Source organism: Scyliorhinus canicula, chromosome 14 (genome assembly GCF_902713615.1).
Source record: "Scyliorhinus canicula chromosome 14, sScyCan1.1, whole genome shotgun sequence".
NCBI lineage: Eukaryota > Metazoa > Chordata > Chondrichthyes > Carcharhiniformes > Scyliorhinidae > Scyliorhinus > Scyliorhinus canicula.
In genome coordinates, this window is record NC_052159.1 from 120,345,407 (window position 1) to 120,368,209 (window position 22,803).

A 22,803-nucleotide genomic window follows, 5' to 3' on the forward strand; every position below is an offset into this window, starting at 1 on the left:
AACACTAGTATTTGATTTTACTTTCTCACCCTCCATCTGTATTTTAAATTCCACCATATTGTGATCGCTCCTTCCGAGAGGACCCATAACTATGAGATCATGAATCAATCCTGTCTCATTACGCAGGACAAGATCTAGGACCGATTGTTCCCTCGTAGGTTCCATTACATACTGTTCGAGGAAACTATCGCATATACATTCTTTTTTTTTTATATAATTTTTATTGGAATTTTTTACAGAAAATATAAAACATAATGACAAACAATGAAATGCAACAAAATAACCCATAATAACTGTGACACCCACAGACCGTATCGGCGCATGTATCACATCCCCCCACCCCCCCATCCCTAATGAACAACAAAAGAACTTTAAAAATATTAAAATTAAATAAACAAACATAGTCATTGTCGGCCCCCCCCCTTTTCCCTCCCCTTTTCCCTCCCCTTTTCCCTCCCCGGGTTGCTGCTGCTGCTGTCCCCGTGCCCTATCGTTGAGCCAGAAAGTCGAGAAAAGGCTGCCACCGCCTAAAGAACCCTTGTACCGACCCTCTCAGGGCGAATTTGACCTTCTCTAGCTTAATGAAACCCGCCATGTCATTGATCCAGGTCTCCACGCTTGGGGGCCTCGCATCCTTCCATTGTAGCAAGATCCTTCGCCGGGCTACTAGGGACGCAAAGGCCAGCACACCGGCCTCTTTCGCCTCCTGCACTCCCGACATTCTATAAACTCGTCCTCGAGGTTGCCTTGACCGACCTGGTTAAACCAATCGACATGTAGATTAAAATCCCCCATGATAACTGCTGTACCATTTCTACATGCATCAGTTATTTCTTTGTTTATTGCCTGCCCCACCATAACGTTACTATTTGGTGGCCTGTAGACTACTCCTATCAGTGACTTTTTCGCTTTACTATTCCTGATTTCCACCCAAATGGATTCAACCTTATCCTCCAGAGCACCAATGTCATCCCTTACTATTGCCCGGATGTCATCCTTAAATAACAGAGCTACACCACCTCCCTTACCATCCACTCTGTCCTTCCGAATAGTTTGATACCCTCGGATATTTAACTCCCAGTCGTGAGCATCCTTTAACCATGTTTCAGTAATGGCCACTAAATCATAGTCATTCACGATGATTTGCGCCATCAACTCATTTACTTTATTCCGAATACTACGAGCATTCAGGTAAAGTACACTTACGTTGGTTTTTTTACCTCTGTTTTGAATCTTAACATCTCCAGTTTTATTCATTTTAGTATTACTGGGCCTATTCAGTGAGCTTCCCTCAGTCACTGTACCTTGTACTGTCACCCTTTTTGATTTGTGACTATGTCTTCTCTGCCTTGCACTTTCCCCCTTACTTCCTTTTGCTTCTGCCCTTGTTTTACTACCTTCCGACTTCCTGCATTGGTTCCCATCCCCCTGCCACATTAGTTTAAACCCTCCCCAACAGCTCTAGCAAACACCCCACCTGGGACATCGGTTCCAGTCTTCTCCAGGTGCAGACCGTCCGGTTTGTACTGGTCCCACCTTCCCAGAACTGGTGCCAATGCCCCAGGAATTTGAATCCCTCCCTCTTGCACCATCTCTTGAGCAACGCATTCATCGTATCTATCCTGACATTCCTACTCTGACTAGCTCGTGGCACTGGTAGCAATCCTGAGATTACTACATTTGAGGTCCTACTTTTTAGTTTAACTCCTAACTCCCTGAATTCAGCTTGTTGGACCTCATCCCGTTTTTTAACCTATATCGTTGGTGCCTATGTGCACCACGTCAGCTAGCTGTTCATCTCCCCCCCCCCCCCCCCCCCCCCCCCCAGAATGTCCTGCAGCCGCTCCGAGACATCCTTGACCCTTGCACCAGGGAGGCAACATACCATCCTGGAGTCTCGATTGCGTCCACAGAACCGCTTGTCTATTCCCCTTACGATCGAGTCCCCTATCACTATAGCCCTGCCATTTTTCTTCCTGCCCTGCTGCGCAGCAGAGCCAGCCACGGTGCCATGAACCTGGCTGCTGCTGCCTTCCCCTGGTGAGCCATCTCCCCCAACTGTATCGAAAGCGGTATATCTGTTTTGCAGGGAGATGACCACAGGGGAGACCTGCACTGCCTTCCTACTCTTGCTCTGTCTTTTGGTCACCCATCTCCCTCAGTAACTTTCACCTGCGGTGTGACCAACTCGCTAAACATGCTATCCACGACCTCCTCAGCATCGCGGATGCTCCAAAGTGAGTCCATCCGCAGCTCCAGAGCCATCAAGCGGTCTAACAGGAGCTGCAACTGAACACACTTCCTGCATGTGAAAGCGCCAGGGACATTGGACGTGTCCCTGTACATCGCACACGAGGAGCATGACACGTGTCTGGGATCTCCTGCCATGTTTTAAACCTTAGGTAAACTTATACAACTACAATTTCAAAAAAAAAAAAAATTAGACAATGAAATGAAAAACTACTTACCAGTCACTTACCAGGGTTAAAAAGCACCTCCTCCCCACCCAGCTTCGAATTCCCAAACTCCCTCTGGCTGTGTCTTCTTTGGCTCACTGGGAGAACTCACCCAGGGTTTCAGATGCTCTCTGGTTCTCTTCCTGCAGATTAAAAGTTACAGGCCAGAAGAAAGAGAGAGAACAAAACAGGATAGAAAAAGCACCTTCTCTCACTCTGCACCGAATTACCTTACTGCACCAAATTACCAAGTTGCAATTCCCACTCTGGATGTGCGTCACTCACTCAGGCTGTGTCTTCTTGACCTGCACAAGCTACAACCTACATCAATGATTTGGATGGAGGGAACAAATTAATTACAGCTAAATTTGCTGATGATACTAAGGTTGGTCGGAAAGTAAGTTGTCAAGAGGAGATACAAAAGGAGAAATTTCCAAATGCCGCAGCGAGTGGAAATTTCCCCGTGTTTCCTGGCGCTCTGCACGGCGAGGCTGGCAACACTATTCAACATTAATTGGTCCACTGAAGGAGGCCTCACTGGCTTCCCATCCCAAATGCTGGCTTGCCTGCTGTTTCGCCAGGACCACGCACGCCAACTCCCCGCTAACAATGTTGAGCAGCATTGAGGTTCCACTTCCTTAGCCAACCCTAGCCAGCTCGCAACAATGGCGGCGAGGAGACTGGCCCCAAGATTCGGGGACGCTGACCTGCGGAGGCTCCTGGTTGCGGTGGAGGCCAGGAGGGATGTCTTGTTCCCCCGAGGGTCCCGGAGGGTGAGCCACAAGGCAGCCAGTGCTGCTGGGACGAGGTGGCGGCAGCATCCAGCTCATGCAGTGTGACCAGGAGGGCTGGCCTCCAGTTTCAGAAGAAGGTTAACGACCTACCAGGGCAGCCAAGGTGAGTAGACACCAAGTACCACGCCCAAACCCCCAAGGGAGCATCCCTCCAGGTGACCCCCAACCTTCCCTCAATCCCCCTTCAGCACTCCACCCACCTCTCCAACCCTCCCCCACCCAAACCCTTCTTGTCACCCCCCTTCCCACAACTGTGGACCATGCATGTGGCTGCCGACACCCTCTATGTGTCCCCTCAGGAAACGCTCTCCCATAATTGGCGGGAGAGGGCCAGACTGGTGATGGGGTGCCAGACTTCAGAATCCTCACCTCCTTTGAGGAGCAGGCCCTGGAGGTGTCCTCTGTGGCCGAGGACAGGGCGGTCACCCACGCAGATGCTGGCAGATGCCGCAGAGGTGAGGAACCACTGGGCCTCACCGGTGGACCTGTCAAACTTGAGTAATGATTGCCTTACTGACTGACCCATCCCTCCCACTGACCACATGTCCATCCTCCTGCAGGTCCTCCAACCAACGGCGCCGGCCCATCCTGGACGGCCCCCTCCCCTGACTCTGAGGAGAACACCTCGGAGGAGAGCTCCGTGCATGCAATTGTCATAGTCGCGTCACAGCTGTCATCCCCACCCTCCACCAGTGCAGATACACACACCTCGGTGGGAGATGTTAGTGGTTAGCCAACAGGAGGAGTTCCAGAGGCTACGAGGGCAGGAGATGGCACTGGCAATGAGTGGCACCGAGGCCAAGAGTGCCAGGGTGGTGACCGCAGTGGAGAGCCTGGTGTACGATGTCGGCACCATGAGTGAAGGTGACCAAGGCATCATTCAGTCAGTGACGGCCATGGCTGAGGGTCGCGGCAGTTTGTCTGCTGCACCTGGGAATGTCACCCAGTACCAGGCCGAACTTGATGGGGTTCTGCGGGACATGTCCCGCTGTCAGATGGGAATGGCTGAGGTGCTGCAGAGCTTGTCCCAGCCGCAGGTGGCATGGCTGAGGCACTGAAGAGCATGGACGGTCACTGAGGAGCATTGCTGAGGGCGTTGACACAATGGTTCGGCATATGGGGAACCGCCAGGGCTGGCAGAGCCAGGTGATGCAGGGGCAATCAAAGAACAAAGAAAAGTACAGCACAGGAACAGGCCCTTCGGCCCTCCAAGTCTGCGCCGACCATGCCGTCTAACCTAAAATCTTCTACACTTCCGGGGTCCGTATCCCTCTATTCCCATCGTATTCACGTATTTGTCAAGATTGCCCCTTAAATGTCACTATCGTCCCTGTTCCACTGCCTCCTCCGGCAGCGAGTTCCAGGCACCCACTACCCTGAATCGGGCTCGAATTAGCTGCCCCTCCATCCCAACGTGAACCCCTATGAGAACTGACCGGGAGGAGGGAGCGCTGAGTGCCAACCCGGGCCCAGCCCATGGGGCGGCGAGGGTGGCTACCAGCATTCCTGAGTTCCACCCCTCTGATGAGGCCATGTCTTGGGGTCAGCAGACGGGACAGGACAGCATGGCTGAGTATGTCCCGCCGACAAGTGAGCCAGCCCCAGAGGACGCCCACCACGACATCCAAGGCCACGGGTTGAGGTAAGCAGCTGGCTGCCCCCACCTCAGATGTGCATCCTGGGGAAAAAACAAGATGTAGTGGTAGATGTAGGAAGGCTAAGCACGTTGACAGTCACCTGAGAGTGACGGGATAGGGGGAGGGGGTGGGTAGGGAGTGGGGAGAGGGTGCGGCTGGGCTCTGGGGGGCTTGGGGGGGGGGGGGGGCACCATCAGGAATGTGTTGAACAGAACATTAAACAACAATTTGCGCTAACATTATGATGCCTCTGCAACTTTCTTCCGCAATGTGGACTGACCCCCGGACCCTTTGCCTGTCTCTCCAGGCAACCCCTCCTCCCCATGGCACCGACCCACCCTCCAGCCGTGGTCGTGTCCTGGGAGCTGTGCCCCACCCCCTGTGTGTTCAGATGTTGGCTGCCGCGTGCGTTGTGCTGACCCCCACACAATGTCCAGGCATCAAGGTTTGATTGGAATGCTAGGCAATGACTCCCACAGGCAACATGGCCACCTACCCACGGGAAACCACTTGGCATGTGTCAAGTGCTCACTTAACCACAATAGCCAGTTCCCTATTAGCGATAGCCTTCAGCTGTGCAACCAGAGGCCTCAGCAGTCTATGTGGGCTCTGGGTGATCTGTTGGGCAGGCGGGCAGGGACAGGGTTTGCCCCTGGCATGGGACTGGGATTCAAGGGTTAGCATAATGCTGCCTTGAGCGATTGCTCACCCCAGTTGCGCCCCCAACACCTTCAAAGAAGAGCAGTGGAGTTGTGTGGTGCCTGGCCAATACCTATCGTTAATCAGCCAACACAGAAAAATTCTATGATTATTATCACATTGTTATTTGTGGTAGCTTGAGCACAAATTGATGATCATATTTCCAACATTTCAACAATGATATCACTGCACGTATATTTCAAACATTCTGTGATTGTAAAAGTTACTATATGAATTCAAGTCTTTATTTTCTTTGGAAATGGAGTTGGAACGCCTGATAATATCAGGTCCAGAGCATCAAAAATTAACACAGTAATGAAATTGCAGAGAAAAAAAAACAAGAGTAGAGCTGAAACATTTAAGAAAGGAGGCATTGGCATAGTGGTTATTGTCACTGGACTAGTAAACCAGAGACCCAGAGTAATGCTCTGGGGACCCAGATTCAAATCCCATTATTACTGCAGATGGTGAAACTTGAATTCAATAAAAATCTGGAAACCATTGTCGAAACCCATCTGGTTCACTAATATCCTTGAAGGAAGGAAATCTGCCATTCTTAGAGATAGAATGCTGGAAAATCTCAGCAGGTCTGGCAGCATCTATAAGGAGAGAAAAGAGCTAATGTTTCGAGTAAAGAGTCATCTGGACTCAAAACGTCAGCTCATTTCTCTCCTTGCAGGTCCGGCCAGACCTGTTGAGATTTTACAGTATTTTTTCTTTTGGTTTCAGATTCTAGCATTCGCAGTAATTTGCTTTTAATCTGCCATTCTTACCTGGTCTGACCTACATGTGACTCCGGACTCATAGCAAAGTTGTTGACTCTTAACTGTGTTCCCTCAATTAGGGATGGGCAGTAAACACCCATGACCTATGAATGAATAAAACAAAACTGTCGATTGAGGGATAAATATTAGCCAGGATAAAAGGATAAATGCCCATTCTATTTCAAATGGTGCTGTGGAATCTGAGAAGACAGCCTTGGTTTAACATCACTTCCAAAACCTAACACTCCTTCAATGTTGCATTGTAGTGTCTGCTTAGATTGTATATTCAAGAGTGTGTTTTGAAGAATATTATTTTCAACTCACACAGCAGCATAGAAACTAAACGTTTCTACTAAGGCCATGTGCAGGTGACCCCTTTAATGACACCACATGCACAGATGCATGAAAAAAGTTAAAGGGGCCAGACATTTCAATCAATTGCCCATGAATTGCACTGTAACATTCTATGAAATTCTATGAATCTTAAAATACTTTGAGGGAATGTTGTTTCCAACTCAGAATCTTCAGAATAAGGTAAGAGTGCCAACACTGAACTGACTGTTACAAATTTTAACTCCAGATCTCACCTGCATTTTCTAAAATTCATGGGCTGGATTCCCAAAATGGGACTATGACCCCACGTCGGCGTAAAAATGCTGGCGTTTCACTCTGAAGATTTCTGGGAAAAAGTGAAGCCAATTCACTGACTTTCAGGTGGGGGGGGGGAAAGGGACCCAGCTGCGGATACGGGCCCCGCACATCCGGTTTTGAGTCCACGCATGCACACAGTGGCGGCTTCCAGTGGCCGTGCCGAGTGCTATGGCTGGCTCGGACCACGGAGGGAGATTAAAAATGTACACATCCCCGATCGGCCGCGTGCCCGAAGATCCTATCTGTCCCCCGGCTGCCTATAAGGCCCCCCCCGATGTCCAATCCCCTTGCCCCCCCACCAGAGCGGCCGTGGACTGAGCCTGAAGCCGTCATGTGAGCATCCCGACTGGCGATAGGTGGTTAGAACCAAGCTGTTGGGAACTCAGGCAGTCAGGAGCGGAGGATCGCTGGGCGGGCCTCTGGCAATGACCCCCCAGCTGTGCGCAGTACTCCATGAACACGCCGATTCCTGGGTCCCCGGGTATTGCCGGACTGGCGGTGGGCCCGATTTTGCCGTGAAGTTGAATTCTCCGCCCCCACGCTGAACGTGTTTTTGGCGCGGGACTGCAGAGAATCCAGTCCTCTGTGCTTGTTACGTTCTCTGCATGTAAATCTCATTAATCTATGTTTATTTCCCCCCAGTATCCTGGATATCCTTAAACGGGAAGGAAGAATTATGGATGGCCTTTATAACCTTGGCATCAAAAATAAAGATCTAAGCAAACTTCTGAATCTGAATGTTTATCCGATAGAAGAAAATCCAGCACTTGATATCCGACATTCAGCCATAATTGTTAGTATATTTTGCATTATTCTGTGTTGTGTATGTGTGCTCAGGTTCTGACCTCTGGAGCTCTTCCTGGTACATGATTATTGACAAAAATGTGTTGGCTTTATATTTGTCTATGGATTGTATATAACTTTGTCATAGCTTCAGGAGAACATTAGTCTCTGGAGTAAACAATGGCTGGAATTCTCTGTTCTTTGGGATTCTCGTTTCCCGCTGCCAGCATACCCCCATCCATGGGTTTCCTGGTGGTGTGGGATGTCTTCAATGGGAAATGCCATTGACAAGCAGCGATAAAAGAGAACTCCGCCACCAGCGAATGATGCACCATCAAGGGGACCGGGTAATCCCGCCAATATCAGTCATACAGCACAGAAATTGAATCAGATCACTGCTCCTGTAGTGGCTCATTTCAGAGCTGTTCTTATCCCAAAGCTCTTCAAATTTCTCCTTTTGAGGGAATGGCAGTACATGAGCTGCTCTTTAGGGGAACCAGCACAGATATGATTGGCCAGTTGCCATTCTTCTGCACTGTACATATTCTATGATTCTTTGCTATATCTAATTCCACTCTTAATTCAATCTGCATCAACCACCCTATCAGGTAGTACATCCCAGATTGTAGCAATTTGCTTCATGAAAAAGAATCCCTGCTGGATTTTGGCCATTTCGAGTAAATATCTGTCTTCTGGTAATCAATCCTCTTGCAAATTGAACCAATTTTTTCTTATCTGTCTATAAAGCTTCTGATTTTATCTCACCTTAACTCGCAGAAATCTAGAATTCTCTCTCTGCCAATTGAAGTTAAATCGGTTGAAAACGTCAAATCTGTAATTGATAGATTTTTGTTTGGCAACTACAGTTTGAGGGTAACTGAACCATTTCGGATAGATGGAGTTAAGGTATAGATCAGTTGTCATCGAATCAAAAGTTGGAACAAGCTCAAGGGGCAGGATAGCTGACTGCTGCTCTTATGTTCCTGCTGTGTTCTTAGATGAGAAATCCGAATTTCTTTTCTCACTCCTGGTTCCATTCAGTAAATTTTCTCTATCGCGACTGCAAACTCTTGCCGCCTTAAAGTATAATGCTTAGAGCTGAATACAATATTGTAGATGAGGCTGAACAGTGATTTACCAAAGTTTAACATAACAAAGAACAAAACAACACAGGAACAGGCCCTCCGGCCCTTCAAGCCTATATCAGTCATGATACCAACCTTTGCCAAAACCCTCAGCACTTCCTTGTGCCGTATCCCTCTATATCCAGTCCATCCATGTGTTTGTCAAGATGCCTTTTAAACGCCATTAATGTATCTGTTTCCACAACCTTCCCTGGCAACATGTTCGAGGGACTCACCAACCTTTGCGTTAAAAATCTGCCTCGCACATCTCTCAACTTTGCCACATGGACCTTAAACCTATGCCCTCTGGTGACTGACCCCTCCACCCTGGAAAAGAGTGCCTTCCCATTCACTCTACCCATGCCCCTCATAAAGTTGCCGACATCTATCAGGTCACCCCTCAACCTCCGTCTTTCCAATGAAAACAGTCCGAGTCTACTCAGCCCCTCCACATAGCTAACACCCTCCAGACCAGGTAACATCCTGGTAAACCTCCGCTGCACCCTCTCCAAAGCCTTCTTGTAGTGTGGCGACTAGAATTGTGCACGATATTCCAAGTGCGGCCTTACAAAGGTTATGTACAACTGTAGCATGACTTGCCAGTTTTTATACTCAATGCCCCTTCCAATGCATTCCGTATGCTTTCTTGACTACCTTGTCCACTTGTGTTGCCACTGTCAAAGATCTGTGGACCTACACGCCCAGATCTCTCTGACATTCTATATTCCTAAGAGTTTTCCCATTTATGGTATATTTCCCCTCCATGTTAGACCTACCAGAATACATTGGGCGGGATTCTCTCAGCCCACGCTGGGCATGTGAATTGGCGAGCAGGGCACGAATCGCGCGACGCCGGCCCGATACTGATCCGCCGAATCTCCGGAGAGCGGAGAATTCTCCGCTCGGGATAGGCCAAGCAGCCGTAAAAAGAAATCCGAGTCCTGCCGGCGCTGTCCACATGTGGTCTTACCCGGCTGGATCTCGGCGTGCATGCATCCGGGAGCGGCTTGATGGGGGGAGAAGGGGGGTCTGACACCGTTGTGGCCTGCCCGCGATCGGGCCTACTGATCGGCAGGCCGGCCTCTCATGCTGGGGATCTCTTTTGCTCCGCGCCGGGCCCTGTAGCCCTACGCCTTGTTGCATGGGGATCGGTGAGGAGAAGGGAGCCACTGTGCATGGGGATCGGTGAGGAGAAGGGAGCCACTGTGCATGGGGATCGGTGAGGAGAAGGGAGCCACTGTGCATGGGGATCGGTGAGGAGAAGGGAGCCACTGTGCATGGGGATCGGTGAGGAGAAGGGAGCCACTGTGCATGGGGATCGGTGAGGAGAAGGGAGCCACTGTGCATGGGGATCGGTGAGGAGAAGGGAGCCACTGTGCATGGGGATCGGTGAGGAGAAGGGAGCCACTGTGCATGGGGATCGGTGAGGAGAAGGGAGCCACTGTGCATGGGGATCGGTGAGGAGAAGGGAGCCACTGTGCATGGGGATCGGTGAGGAGAAGGGAGCCACTGTGCATGGGGATCGGTGAGGAGAAGGGAGCCACTGTGCATGGGGATCGGTGAGGAGAAGGGAGCCACTGTGCATGGGGATCGGTGAGGAGAAGGGAGCCACTGTGCATGGGGATCGGTGAGGAGAAGGGAGCCACTGTGCATGGGGATCGGTGAGGAGAAGGGAGCCACTGTGCATGGGGATCGGTGAGGAGAAGGGAGCCACTGTGCATGGGGATCGGTGAGGAGAAGGGAGCCACTGTGCATGGGGATCGGTGAGGAGAAGGGAGCCACTGTGCATGGCCGCATTGGTGCCGATCGCGGTGCGCATGTGCAGACCCACAGCGCCCATTTGGCGCTGGCATCAGCAGCTGGAGCGGCATGGGTCGCTCCAGTGTTGTGCTGGCCCCCCGTAGGAGTCAGAATTGCTGCTCCTGAGGACATATCAACACTTCGCATCAGGATCAGAAAATCCCGCCCATTACCTCTCATTTGTCCAGATTAAACTCCATTTTACATTTCTCTGCCCATGTCTCCAACTTATCCATGTCCTGCTGTGTCCTCTGACCAGCCTCAACACTATCTGCCACTCCACCAACCTTGGTGTCATCTGCCAACTTACTAATCAGACCATCTACATTTTCCTCCAAATCGTTTATGTATACTACAAACAACAAAGGCTCCAGCACAGATCCCTGTGGAACACCTCTAGTCCCAACCTTCATTCAGAAAAACACCCTTCTACTGTTACCCTTTGCCTTCTGTGACCGAGCCAGTTCTGTATCCATCTTACCACCTCACCTCTGATCCCGCGTGACTTCACCTTTTGTACCAGTCTGTCATGAGGCACCTTGTCAAAGGCTTTACTGAAGTCCATGTAAACAACATCAACCGCCCTCCCCTCATTAATCATCTTTGTCACCTCTTCAAAAAACTCGATCAAGTTAGTGAGGCACGACTTCCCCTTCACAAAACCATGCTGCTAATCGCTAATGAGTCCATTTGTTTCCAAATGGGTATAAATCCTGTCCCTGAGAATTCTCTCCAATGATTTACCTACTACGGACATGAGGCTCACCGGCCTATAGTTTCCAGGATTATCCCTGCTACCTTTCTTAAACAGTGGTACCACATTAGCTATTCTCCAGTCCTCTGAGATCTTACCTGTAGCCAATGAGGATAAAAGATGTCAGTCAAGACCCCAGCAATTTTCTCCCTTGCTTCCCTCAGTATTCTGGGGTAAACTCCGTCCAGCCCAGGAGACTTATCTACCTTAATATCTTTTAAAAGACCCAATACCTCCTCCCTTTCGATGTTAATATGATCCAGACTGTCCACACACCCTACCCAAGATTTATCTTCCACAAAGTCTCTTTCTTTGGTCAACACTGATCGAAGGTACTCATTTAGTACCTCTCCCATTTCCTCTGGCTCAACACATAGCTTCTCCCCACTGTCCTTAAGTGGTCCAATCCTTTCCCTGGCCACCCTCTTGTTTTTTACATGTGAATAAAAAGCTTTGGAATTCACCTTTATCCTACTTGCCAAAGACTTTTCATAACCCCTCCTAGCCCTCCTAATTTCCCGCTTCTTCCTACTTTCTTTGTAGTCCTCAAGGGTTTCGACTATCCCCAACCTTCTGGACTGTACAAAAGTCTCCTTTTCCTTTTTGACGAGGTTCACAATATCCCTCGTTATCCAAGGTTCCTGAAACTTTCCATATCTTTCTGCTTTTGTCCTCCCTGCCTCATTTTATTCAACCAAATAACCTGTATGCTTTTTAATTGCCTTACCGACTTGTCCTGCCATTTCATAAATGTGAACCCACAGGCTCTATCCCTGCACCCACTTTAAAATTAATATTCCTAATTGATATTCCACCTCCTCAATTTTTCTTTCCAATGCATCACTTTACAATCCTCTGCATTAAATTTAATCTGCCCATTTTATCATGATGTTCTAATGATTATATTCTTCTGCTTATTAGATTTTCAAGCATTGGGTGGCCTGGTGGCATAGTGGTTAGCACTGCTATCTCACAGCACCAGGGATTCGGGTTTGAATCTGCCCTTGGGTGACTGTCTGGGTGGAGGTTCTCCCTGTGTTTGCATAAGTATCCTCCAAGTGCTCCAGTTTCTTCCCACAGTCCAAAGATGTGTAGGGTAGGTGGATTGGCCATCTAAAATTGTATTTTGTGTCCAAAAGGATAGATAGGGTTACGGGGATAGGCGTGGGCCTTTTTAGGGTGCTCTTTTGGAGGACTGGTACAGACTCAATGGGCCATATGGCCTCCTGCGGCACTGTAGGGATTCTATGATACTGTGTGAAAACTTTGTGGTACAGCTATGGAACAGAAACTCATAAAATCTTTTATGTTCCTTCATCAAAGAACACAATCAAGTATTTCAGACCCAATTTGCCTTTCACAATTCCACACTGGTTGTCTTTGATCAAAAAACAAAGAAGAGTACAGCACAGGAACAGGCCCTTCGGCCCTCCAAGCCTGTGCCGACCATGCTGCCTGAGTAAACTACAATCTAGTACACTTCCTGGGTCCGTATCCCTCTATTCCCACCCTATTCATGTATTTGTCAAGATGCCCCTTAAATGTCACTATCGTCCCTGCTTCCACCACCTCTTCCGGCAGCGAGTTCCAGGAACCCACTACGCTGTGTGTAAAAAAACTTGCCTCGTACATCTACTCTCAACCTTGCCCCTCACACCTTAAACCTATGCCCCCTAGTAATTGATCCCTCTACCCTGGGGAAAAGTCTCTGACTATCCACTCTGTCTATGCCCCTCATAATTTTGTAGACCTCTATCAGGTCGCCCCTTAACCTCCATCGTTCCAGTGAGAACAAACCGAGTTTATTTAACCGCTCCTCATAGCTAATGCCCTCCATACCAGGCAACATCCTGGTGAATCTCTTCTGCACCCTCTCTGAAGCCTCCACATCCTTCTGGCAGTGTGGCAACCAGAATTGAACACTATTCTCCCAAGTGTGGCCTAACTAAGATTCTATACAGCTGCAACATGACTTGCCAATTCTTCTACTCAATGCCCCGGCCAATGATGGCAAGCATGCCGTATGCCTCTTGACTACCTTCTCCACCTGTGTTGCCCCTTTCAGTGACCTGTGGACCTGTACCAGTGGATCTCTCTGACTTTCAATACTCTTGAGGGTTCTACCATTCACTGTATATTCCCTACCTGCATTGGACCTTCCAAAATGCATTACCTCACATTTGTCTGGATTAAACTCCATCTGCCATCTCTCCGCCCAAGTCTCCAAACGATCTAAATCCTGCTGTATCCTCTGACAGTCCTCATCACTATCCGCAATTCCACCAACCTTTGTCTCGTCTGCAAACTTACGAATCAGACCAGTTACATTTTCCTCCAAATCATTTATATATACTATGAACAGCAAAGGTCCCAGCACTGATCCCTGCGGAACACCACTAGTCACAGCCCTCCAATTAGAAAAGCACCCTTCCATTGCTACTCTCTGCCTTCGATGACCTAGCCAGTTCTGTATCCGTCTTGCCAGCTCACCCTTGATCCCGTGTGACTTCACCTTTTGTACCAATCAATGTTTATTTTTCTAAGTGACAGTTAATTTTTCCCCTGATTATCATATTTGCCCACCATGACATTAGGCTGACTGACTGTAAGTTACTGGAAATATCCCTCACCCCTTTTTAAACAGGTGCATAATATTTCCAATTATTCAGTCCACTTGTACCACTTTGTAACAAAGGAGGATTTTTGGGACCTGCCCACAAAGTGAATAATTATAGAATCATAGAATTTACAGTGCTGAAGGAGGCCATTCGGCCCATCGAGTCTGCGCCGGCCCTTCGATAGAGAACCCCGCTGAAGCACACGCCTCCACCATATCCCCGTAACCCAGTAACCCCACTTAACCTTTTTGGACTCAAAGGGCAATTTAGCCTGGCCAATCCACCTAACCTGCGCATCTTTGGACTGTGGGAGGAAACCAGAGCACCCGGAGGAAATCCACGCAGACACCGGGAGAACGTGCAGACTCCGCACAGAGAGTAACCCAAGCCGGGAATCGAACCTGGGACCCTGGACCTATGAAGCAACTGTGCTAACCACTTTGCTACCGTGCTGCCCACAATCACTGCAAAAACTGAAAACTTGAAGAGCAACCAAAGACTTTGGGCGAGAATTTTGCGTCCCACCATCCCACCCATTGTTTTGAACGTCCACCGTGTCTATTCTTGTTTCCCTCAATAACATATCCTACCTGGACCAGGTGACTTTTCTGTACTGAACTGAATGTTTCACCAAAACTACAAAGCACAACATTAAGGGGTTATAATCATAACGTTTTTTTAAATTGGTACATTTACATTCATAAGTCTAACAACAACAATTAATCTGGGAATGCACCCATATTGTATTAAACAACAATCTGCAACCTCAAGACCCGTATATCCCCCACTCTACTATTACCACCAAGCCAGGAGATCACCCCTGGTTCAATGAAGGGTGCAGGAGAGCATGCCAAGAGCAACATCAGGCATACCGAAAAATGAGGTGTCAACCTAGTGAAGCTACAACAGAGGACTACTTGTGTGCCAAACAGCAGCATAAGCAGCAAGTAACAAAGAACAAAGAACAAAGAAAATTACAGCACAGGAACAGGCCCTTAGGCTCTCAAAGCCTGCGCCGATCCAGGTCCTCTATCTAAAACTGTCGCCTATTTCTCAGGATCTGTATCCCTCTGCTCCCTGCCCATTCATGTATCTGTCTAGATACATCGTGCCCACCTCTACCACCTCCGCCGGCAATGCGTTCCAGGCACCCACCACCCTCTGCGTAAAGAACTTTCCACGCATATCTCCCTGAAACTTTTCCCCTCTCACCTTGAACTTGTGACCCCTAGTAATTGGGTTCCCCACTCTGGGAAAAAGCTTCTTGCTATCCACCCTGTCTATACCTCTCATGATATTGTAGACCTCAATGAGGTCCCCCCCTCAACCTCCGTCTTTCTAATGAAAATAATCCTTATCTACTCAACCTCTCTTCATAGCTAGCGCCCTCCATACCAGGCAACATCCTGGTGAACCTCTTCTGCACCTTCTCCAAAGCATCCACATCGTTTTGGTAATGTGGCAACCAGAACTGTACGCAGTATTCCAAATGTGGCCGAACCAAAGTCTTATACAACTGTAACATGACCTGCCAACTCTTGGACTCAAAATTCTTCCGATGAAGGCAAGTATGCCGTATGCCTTCTTGACCAACTCTGCGCAGCCACCTTCAGGGTACAATGGATCTGAACACCCAGATCTCTGTGTACATCAATTTTCCCCAGGTCTTTTTCATTTACCGTATAGTTCGCTCTTGAATTGGATCTTCCAAAATGCATCACCTCACATTTGCCCGGATTGAACTCCATCTGCCATTTCTCCGCCCAACTGTCCAATCTGTCTATATTCTGCTGTATTTTTTGACAGTCCCTTTCACTATCTGCTACTCCACCAATCTTAGTGTCATCTGCAAACTTGCTAATCTGACCACATATACCTTCCTCCAGATCATTTATGTATATCACAAACAACAGTGGTCCCAGCACGGATCGCTGTGGTATACCACTGGTCACAGTTCTCCATTTTGAGAAACTCCCTTCCACTACTACTCTCTGTCTCCTGTAGTCCAGCTAGTTCTTTATCCATCTAGCTGGTACACCCTGGATCCCATGAGACTTCACTTTCTCCATCAGCCTACCATGGGGAACCTCATCAAATGCCTTACTGAAGTCCATGTATATGACATCTACAGCCCTTCCCTCATCAATCATCTTTGTCACTTCCTCAAAGAATTCTATTAGGTTGGTAAGGCCTGACCTTCCCTGCACAAAACCATGTTGCCTATCACTGATAAGCCCATTTTCTTCCAAATGGGAATAGATCCTATCCCTCAGTATCTTCTCTAACAGCTTGCCCACCACTGACATCAAGCTCACAGGTCGATAATTCCCTGGATTATCCCTGCTACCCTTCTTGAACAAAGGGACAACATTAGCAATTCTCCAGTCCTCTGGGACCTCACCCGTGCTCAAGGATGCTGCAAAGATATCTGTTCAGGCCCCAGCTATTTCGTCCCTCGCTTCCCTCAGTAACCTGGGATAGATCCCATCCGTTCCTGGGGACTTGTCCACCTTAATGACTTTTAGAATACCCAAAACCTCCCCCTTCCTTATGCCGACATGACCTAGAGTATTTAAACATCCATCCCTCGCCTCAACATCCATCATGTCCCTCTCCTTGGTGAGTACCGATGCAAAGTACTCATTAAAAATCTCACTCATTTCCTCTGACTCCACCCATAAATTCCCTCTTTTGTCTTTGAGTGGGCCAATGCTTTCTCTAGTTACCCTCTTGCTCCTTATATACGAATAAAAGGCTTTGGGATTTTCCTTATTGCGTATTTGAGATTTGTCCTACTTTCCCGATATTCCTCCAAAGCTTCATCAGTTTTCAGTCGCCTCGATCTTATGTATGCTTCCTTTTTCATTTTAGCTAGTCTCACAATTCCACCTGTAATCCATGGTTCCCTAATCTTGCCATTTTTATCTCTCATTTTCACAGGGACATGTCTGTCCTGCACTCTAATAAACCTTTCCTTAAAAGACTCCCACATTTCAAATGTGGATGTACCCTTAAACAGCTGCTCCCAATCCACATTCCCTAGCTCCTGCCGAATTTTGTTATACTCTGCCTTTCCCCAATTTAGTACTCTTCCTTTCGGACCACTCTTGTCCTTGTCCATGAGTATTCTAAAACTTACGGAATTGTGATCGCTATTCCCAAAGTAATCACCGACTGAAACATCAACCACTTGGCCGGGATCATTCCCCAATATCAGGTCCAGTATGGCCCCTTCCCGAGTTGGACTATTTACATACTGCTCTAAAAACCCTCCTGGATGCTCCTTACAAATTCTGCTCCATCTATACCTCCAACACTACATGAGTCCCATTCAATGTTGGGGAAGTTTAATGGGGGGATTGTTGGGTTACGGGTATACGGGTTACGTGGGTTTAAGTGGGGTGATCATTGTTCGGCACAACATCGAGGGCCGAAGGGCCTGTTCTGTGCTGTACTGTTCTATGTTCTATGTTCTAAGTTAAAATCTCCCATCACAACCACCCTATTGCTCCTACATTAGACATAGACATAGAACAGTACAGCACAGAACAGGCCCTTCGGCCCTCGATGTTGTGCCGAGCAATGATCACCCTACTTAAACCCACGTAACCCGTAACCCAACAATCCCCCCATTAACCTTACACTACGGGCAATTTAGCATGGCCAATCCACCTAACCCGCACATCTTTGGACTGTGGGAGGAAACCGGAGCACCCGGAGGAAACCCACGCACACACGGGGAGGACGTGCAGACTCCACACAGACAGTGACCCAGCCGGGAATCGAACCTGGGACCCTGGAGCTGTGAAGCATTGATGCTAACCACCATGCTACCATTGTTCTATAATCTGTCTGCATATTTGCACCTCTACTTCACGATCACTTTTGGGAGGCCTGTAGTAAAGTCCCAACAATGTCACTGCACCCTTCCTATTTCTTAGCTCTATCCATATTGCCTCAGTGCTAGAATCCTCCATCGTGCCCTCCTTAATCACAGCTGTGATACCATCTCTGACAAGTAATGCAACTCCTCCACCCCTTTTACCTCCCTCTCTATCCCTCCTGAAGCATCTATACCCTGGGATATTTAGTTGCCAGTCTTGCCCTTCCCTCAACTAAGTCTCAGTAATACCAATAACATCATATTCCCAGGTACTAATCCAAGCCCTAAATTCATCTGCCTTACCTGCTACACTTCTTGCATTAAAACAAATGCACCTCAGACCACTTGTCCCTTTGCGTCCATCATCTCTTCCCTGTCTACTCTTCCCCTTAGTCACATTGAGTTTATTATCTAGTACCTTACTGGCTTTCGTTGCTGCTTCTTTACTGACCTCTAACTTCCTAATCTGGTTCCCATCCCCCTGCCACATGAGTTTAAAACCTCCCCAACAGTGTTAGCAAAAACACCCCCGAGGACATTGGTCCCAGTCCTGCCCAGGTGTAGACCATCCAATTTGTAATGGTCCTACCGCCCCAAAACCGGTTCCAATGTCCCACAAATCTGAACCCTTCCCTCCTGTGCCATCTCTCAAGCCACGTATTAATTCTGTCTATTCTTGAATTTCTACTCTGACTGTATCGTGGCACTGGTAGCAATCCTGAGATTACTACCTTTGAGGTCCTACTTTTTAACTTATCTCCTAACTCCCTAAATTCTGATTGTAGGACCTCATCCCGTTTTTTTACCTATATCGTTGGTGCCTATATGCACCACGACAGCTGGCTGTTCACCCTCCCCCTTCAGTATGTCCTGCAGCCGAACTGAGACATCCCTGACCCGTGCACCCGGGAGGCAACATGCCATTCGGGAGTGTCGTTTTTGACCACAGAAACGACTGTCTACTCCCCTTACGATTGAATCCCCTATGACTATAGCCCTGCCAGTCTTTTTCCCCTGCCCTTCTGTGCAGCAGAGCCAGCCACGGTGCCATGAGCCTGGCTACTACTGCCTTCTCCTAGTGAGTCATCTCCCCCAACAGTATCCAAAGCGGTATACCTGTATTGGAGGGAGATGACCGGAGGGGACACCTGCACTGCCTTCCTGCTCTTTCTCTGCCTTTTGGACACCCATTCCCTGTCTCCCTCACCAATCCTAATCTGAGGTGTGACCAACTCACTGAACGTGCTATCCACGACCTCCTCAGCATCGCAGATGCTCCAAAGTGAGTCCATCCGCAGCTCCAGAGCCGTCATGCGGTCTAACAGGAGTGCAGCTGGACACACGTCCCGCACACGAAGGAGTCAGGGGCATCGGCCGCGTCCCTGAACTCCTACATTGAGTACGAGGAGCATAACACGGGTCTGGGATCTCCTGCCATTTTTACACTTTAATTATACTAACAAAAGGGAAGGATGGTAGAAAGAGGGAAAGTCGACCGTGGGTATCTAAGGAAATAAGGGAGAGTATCAAATTGAAGGAAAAAGAATACAATTGCAAAAGATTAGTGGGAGACTAGAGGACTGGGAAATCTTTAGGGGGCAACAGAAAGCTAATAAAAAAGCAATGAAGAAGAGTAAGATAGATTATGAGAGTAAACTTGCTCAGAATATAAAAACAGATAGTAAAAGTTTCTACAAATATATAAAACAAAAAATAGTGGCTTGAGGTAAATGTTGGTCCTTTAGAGGATGAGAAAGGAGTTTTAATAATGGGAGATGAGGAAATGGCTGAGGAACTGAACAGGTTTTTTGACTCGGTCTTCACAGTGGAAGACACAAATAACATGCCAGTGACTGATGGAAATGAGGCTATGACAGGTGAGGACCTTGAGAGGATTGTTATCACTAAGGAGGTAGTGATGGGCAAGCTAATGGGGCTAAAGGTAGACAAGTCTCCTGGCCCTGATGGAATGCATCCCAGACTGCTAAAAGATATGGCAAGGAAGAAATCATTAAGGGCTGCGCGGTAGTATAGTGGTTAGCACAATTGCTTCACAGCTCCAGGATCCCAGGTTCGATTCCCGGCTGGGTCACTGTCTGTGCGGAGTCTGCATGTTTTCCCCGTGTGTGTGTGGGTTTCCTCCGGGTGCTCTCGTTTCCTCCCACAGTCCAAAGATGTGCAGGTTAGGTGGATTGGCCATGCTAAATTACCCTTAGTGTCCAAAATTGGCCTTAGTGTTGGTTGAGTGGGGTGACTGGGTTATGGGGATAGGGTGGCGTGGGCTTGGGTAGGGTGCTCTCTCCAAGAGCCCGTGCAGACTCGATGGGCCGAATGGCCTCCTTCTGCACTGTAAATTCTATGAAATAGCGAGGCATCTGGACAGAAATTGTCCCATTGGGCAGACGAAGCATGGGATCATAAAGGGCAGGTTGTGCCGAACTAAGTTAGTGGAATTTTTTGAGGACATTACCAGTGCGGTAGATAACAGGGATCCAATGGATATGGTATATCTGGATCTCCAGAAAGCCTTTGACAAGGTGCCACACAAAAGGTTGCTGCATAAGGTAAAGATGCATGGCATTAAGGGTAAAGTAGTAACATGGATAGAGGATTGGTTAATGAATAGAAAGCAAAGAGTGGGGATTAATGGGTGTTTCTTGGTTGGCAATCAGTAGCTAGTGGTGTCCCTCAGGGATCCGTGTTGGGCCCACAATTGTTCACAATTTACATAGATGATTTGGAGTTGGGGACCAAGGGCAATGTGTCCAAGTTTGCAGACGACACTAAGACCGGGGCTGTTTAGCACACTGGGCTAAATCGCTGGCTTTGAAAGCAGACCAAGGCAGGCCAGCAGCACGGTTCAATTCCCGCACCAGCCTCGCCGAACAGGCGCCGGAATGTGGCGACTAGGCGCTTTTCACAGTAACTTAATTGAAGCCTACTTGTCACAATAAGCGATTTTTATTTAGGGACTGGTTTAGCGCTAAACCACTGGCTTTTAAAGCAGACCAAGCAGGCCAGCAGCACAGTTCGATTCCCGTACCAGCCTCGCCGGACAGGCACCGGAATGTGGCGACTAGGGTCTTTTCACAGTAACTTCATTGAAGCCTACTCGTGACAATAAGCGACTTTCATTTCATTTCATTTTCAAGATGAGTGGTGAAGCGAAAAGTGCAGAGGATACAGGAAGTCTTCAGAGGGATTTGGATAGGTTAAGTGAATGTGCTAGGGTCTGGCAGATGGAATACAATGTTGACAAATGTGAGGTTATCCATTCTGGTAGGAATAACAGCAAATGGGATTATTATTTAGTTGATAAAATATTAAAACATGCTGCTGTGCAGAGAGACCTGGGTGTGCTAGTGCATGAGTCGCAAAAAGTTGGTTTACAGGTGCAACAGGTGATTAAGAAGGCAAATGGAATTTTGTCCATCATTACTAGAGAGATGCAGTTTAAGACTAGGGTGGTTATGCTGCAATTGTATAAGGTGTTAGTGAGACCACACCTGGAGTATTGTGTTCAGTTTTGGTCTCCTTACTTGAGAAAGGACATACTGGCACTGGAGGGTGTGCAGAGGAGATTCACTAGGTTAAGGGTTATGGTGTTCGGGCCGGAAAGTGGAGTTGAGTCCACAAAAGATCAGCCATGATCTCATTGAATGGCGGAGCAGGCTCGAGGGGCCAGATGACCTACTCCTGCTCCTAGTTCTTATGTCCTCCTGTCCTTATTATGTTCTTGTGTTCCCCATTGCGAATTCCCCCCCAGTGGATACTAATGATATGCAAATGGAATTTACTGTGTGTGCGGAGCGGAATGCAGTTCGCCGCTGTCAAGGTGCCGGAGAATTGCATTTTGGCGTGAAACTGATGCCCGCCACAATTTCAGCGTGAAAACCGATTCTCCGCCCAATAGCCATTCCCGATTTTGGCATTGGCGGAAGGAGAATCCCGCGCAGGTGTTTCAGCAAGTGAAAGATGTGGCTGGGGTGAGGGGCAAGGGATAGAGAACAAAAGGGAAGGTCTGTGATCGTGTGGAAGACATGAGAGATTAAATGACAAAAAGGTTGATGATGCAAGAGTGAAGGGACGAGAGCGAATGGTGGAATGATGAGAACAGCTACCATCCAAAAGCAAAACGAAAAAATGAGTAAAACTACAAATAAATTGCCTTACAGTTTAATTCTCTTTCTCCTCAACTTTGCCCTCAAATCTTCTGGGCTCAACATTGAGTTCAATTATTTCAGATCCAATATGTGCCCTCATTTCATCTCATTTTTCTTTCCAGGTTTTAGTTTTGCTTTTGTTTTTCTAGTGTTTTTGCTTGGAGATGAGTTATTGGATGGGCTTGTGCGTTCCAAGTGTCTCATGAGTTTTTTTTCCCCCAATTTTAAGTACGCTCCCAACTCCTTCTGTCCTTTGTACTGCTGCATGTTGAGAGATTGTTAATTGCACAAAAAAATTATAGAACCGCTTATCGATTGAAAGGTATTCATTGGCTTCTTTAAAGTCTGAAATTGGGCTATAACATAAGAACATAAGAACTAGGAGCAGGAGTGGGCCATCTGGCCCCTCGAGCCTGCTCCGCCATTCAATTAGATCATGGCTGATCTTTTGTGGACTCAGCTCCACTTTCCGGCCCGAACATCATAACCCTTAATCCCTTTATTCTTCAAAAAACTATCTATCTTTACCTTAAAAACATGTAATGAAGGAGCCTCAACTGCTTCACTGGGCAAGGAATTCCATAGATTCACAACCCTTTGGGTGAAGAAGTTCCTCCTAAACTCAGTCCTAAATCTACTTCCCCTTATTTTGAGGCTCTGTCCCCTAGTTCTGCTGT

At 48.0% G+C, this 22,803-nt stretch overlaps 1 protein-coding gene across 5 annotated transcripts in view; it reads left to right on the forward strand.

Annotated features, from left to right (window-relative positions):
- Window positions 1-22,803, forward strand: part of uggt2 (UDP-glucose glycoprotein glucosyltransferase 2) — a 625,263-nt gene that overhangs the window by 290,000 nt on the left and 312,460 nt on the right. For all 5 annotated transcript variants that reach the window (XM_038817830.1, XM_038817832.1, XM_038817829.1 and 2 more), the window contains one exon: window positions 7,644-7,794. In XM_038817830.1, the coding sequence (XP_038673758.1) occupies window positions 7,644-7,794 (151 nt within the window). The remainder of the gene's footprint in view (window positions 1-7,643; window positions 7,795-22,803) is intronic.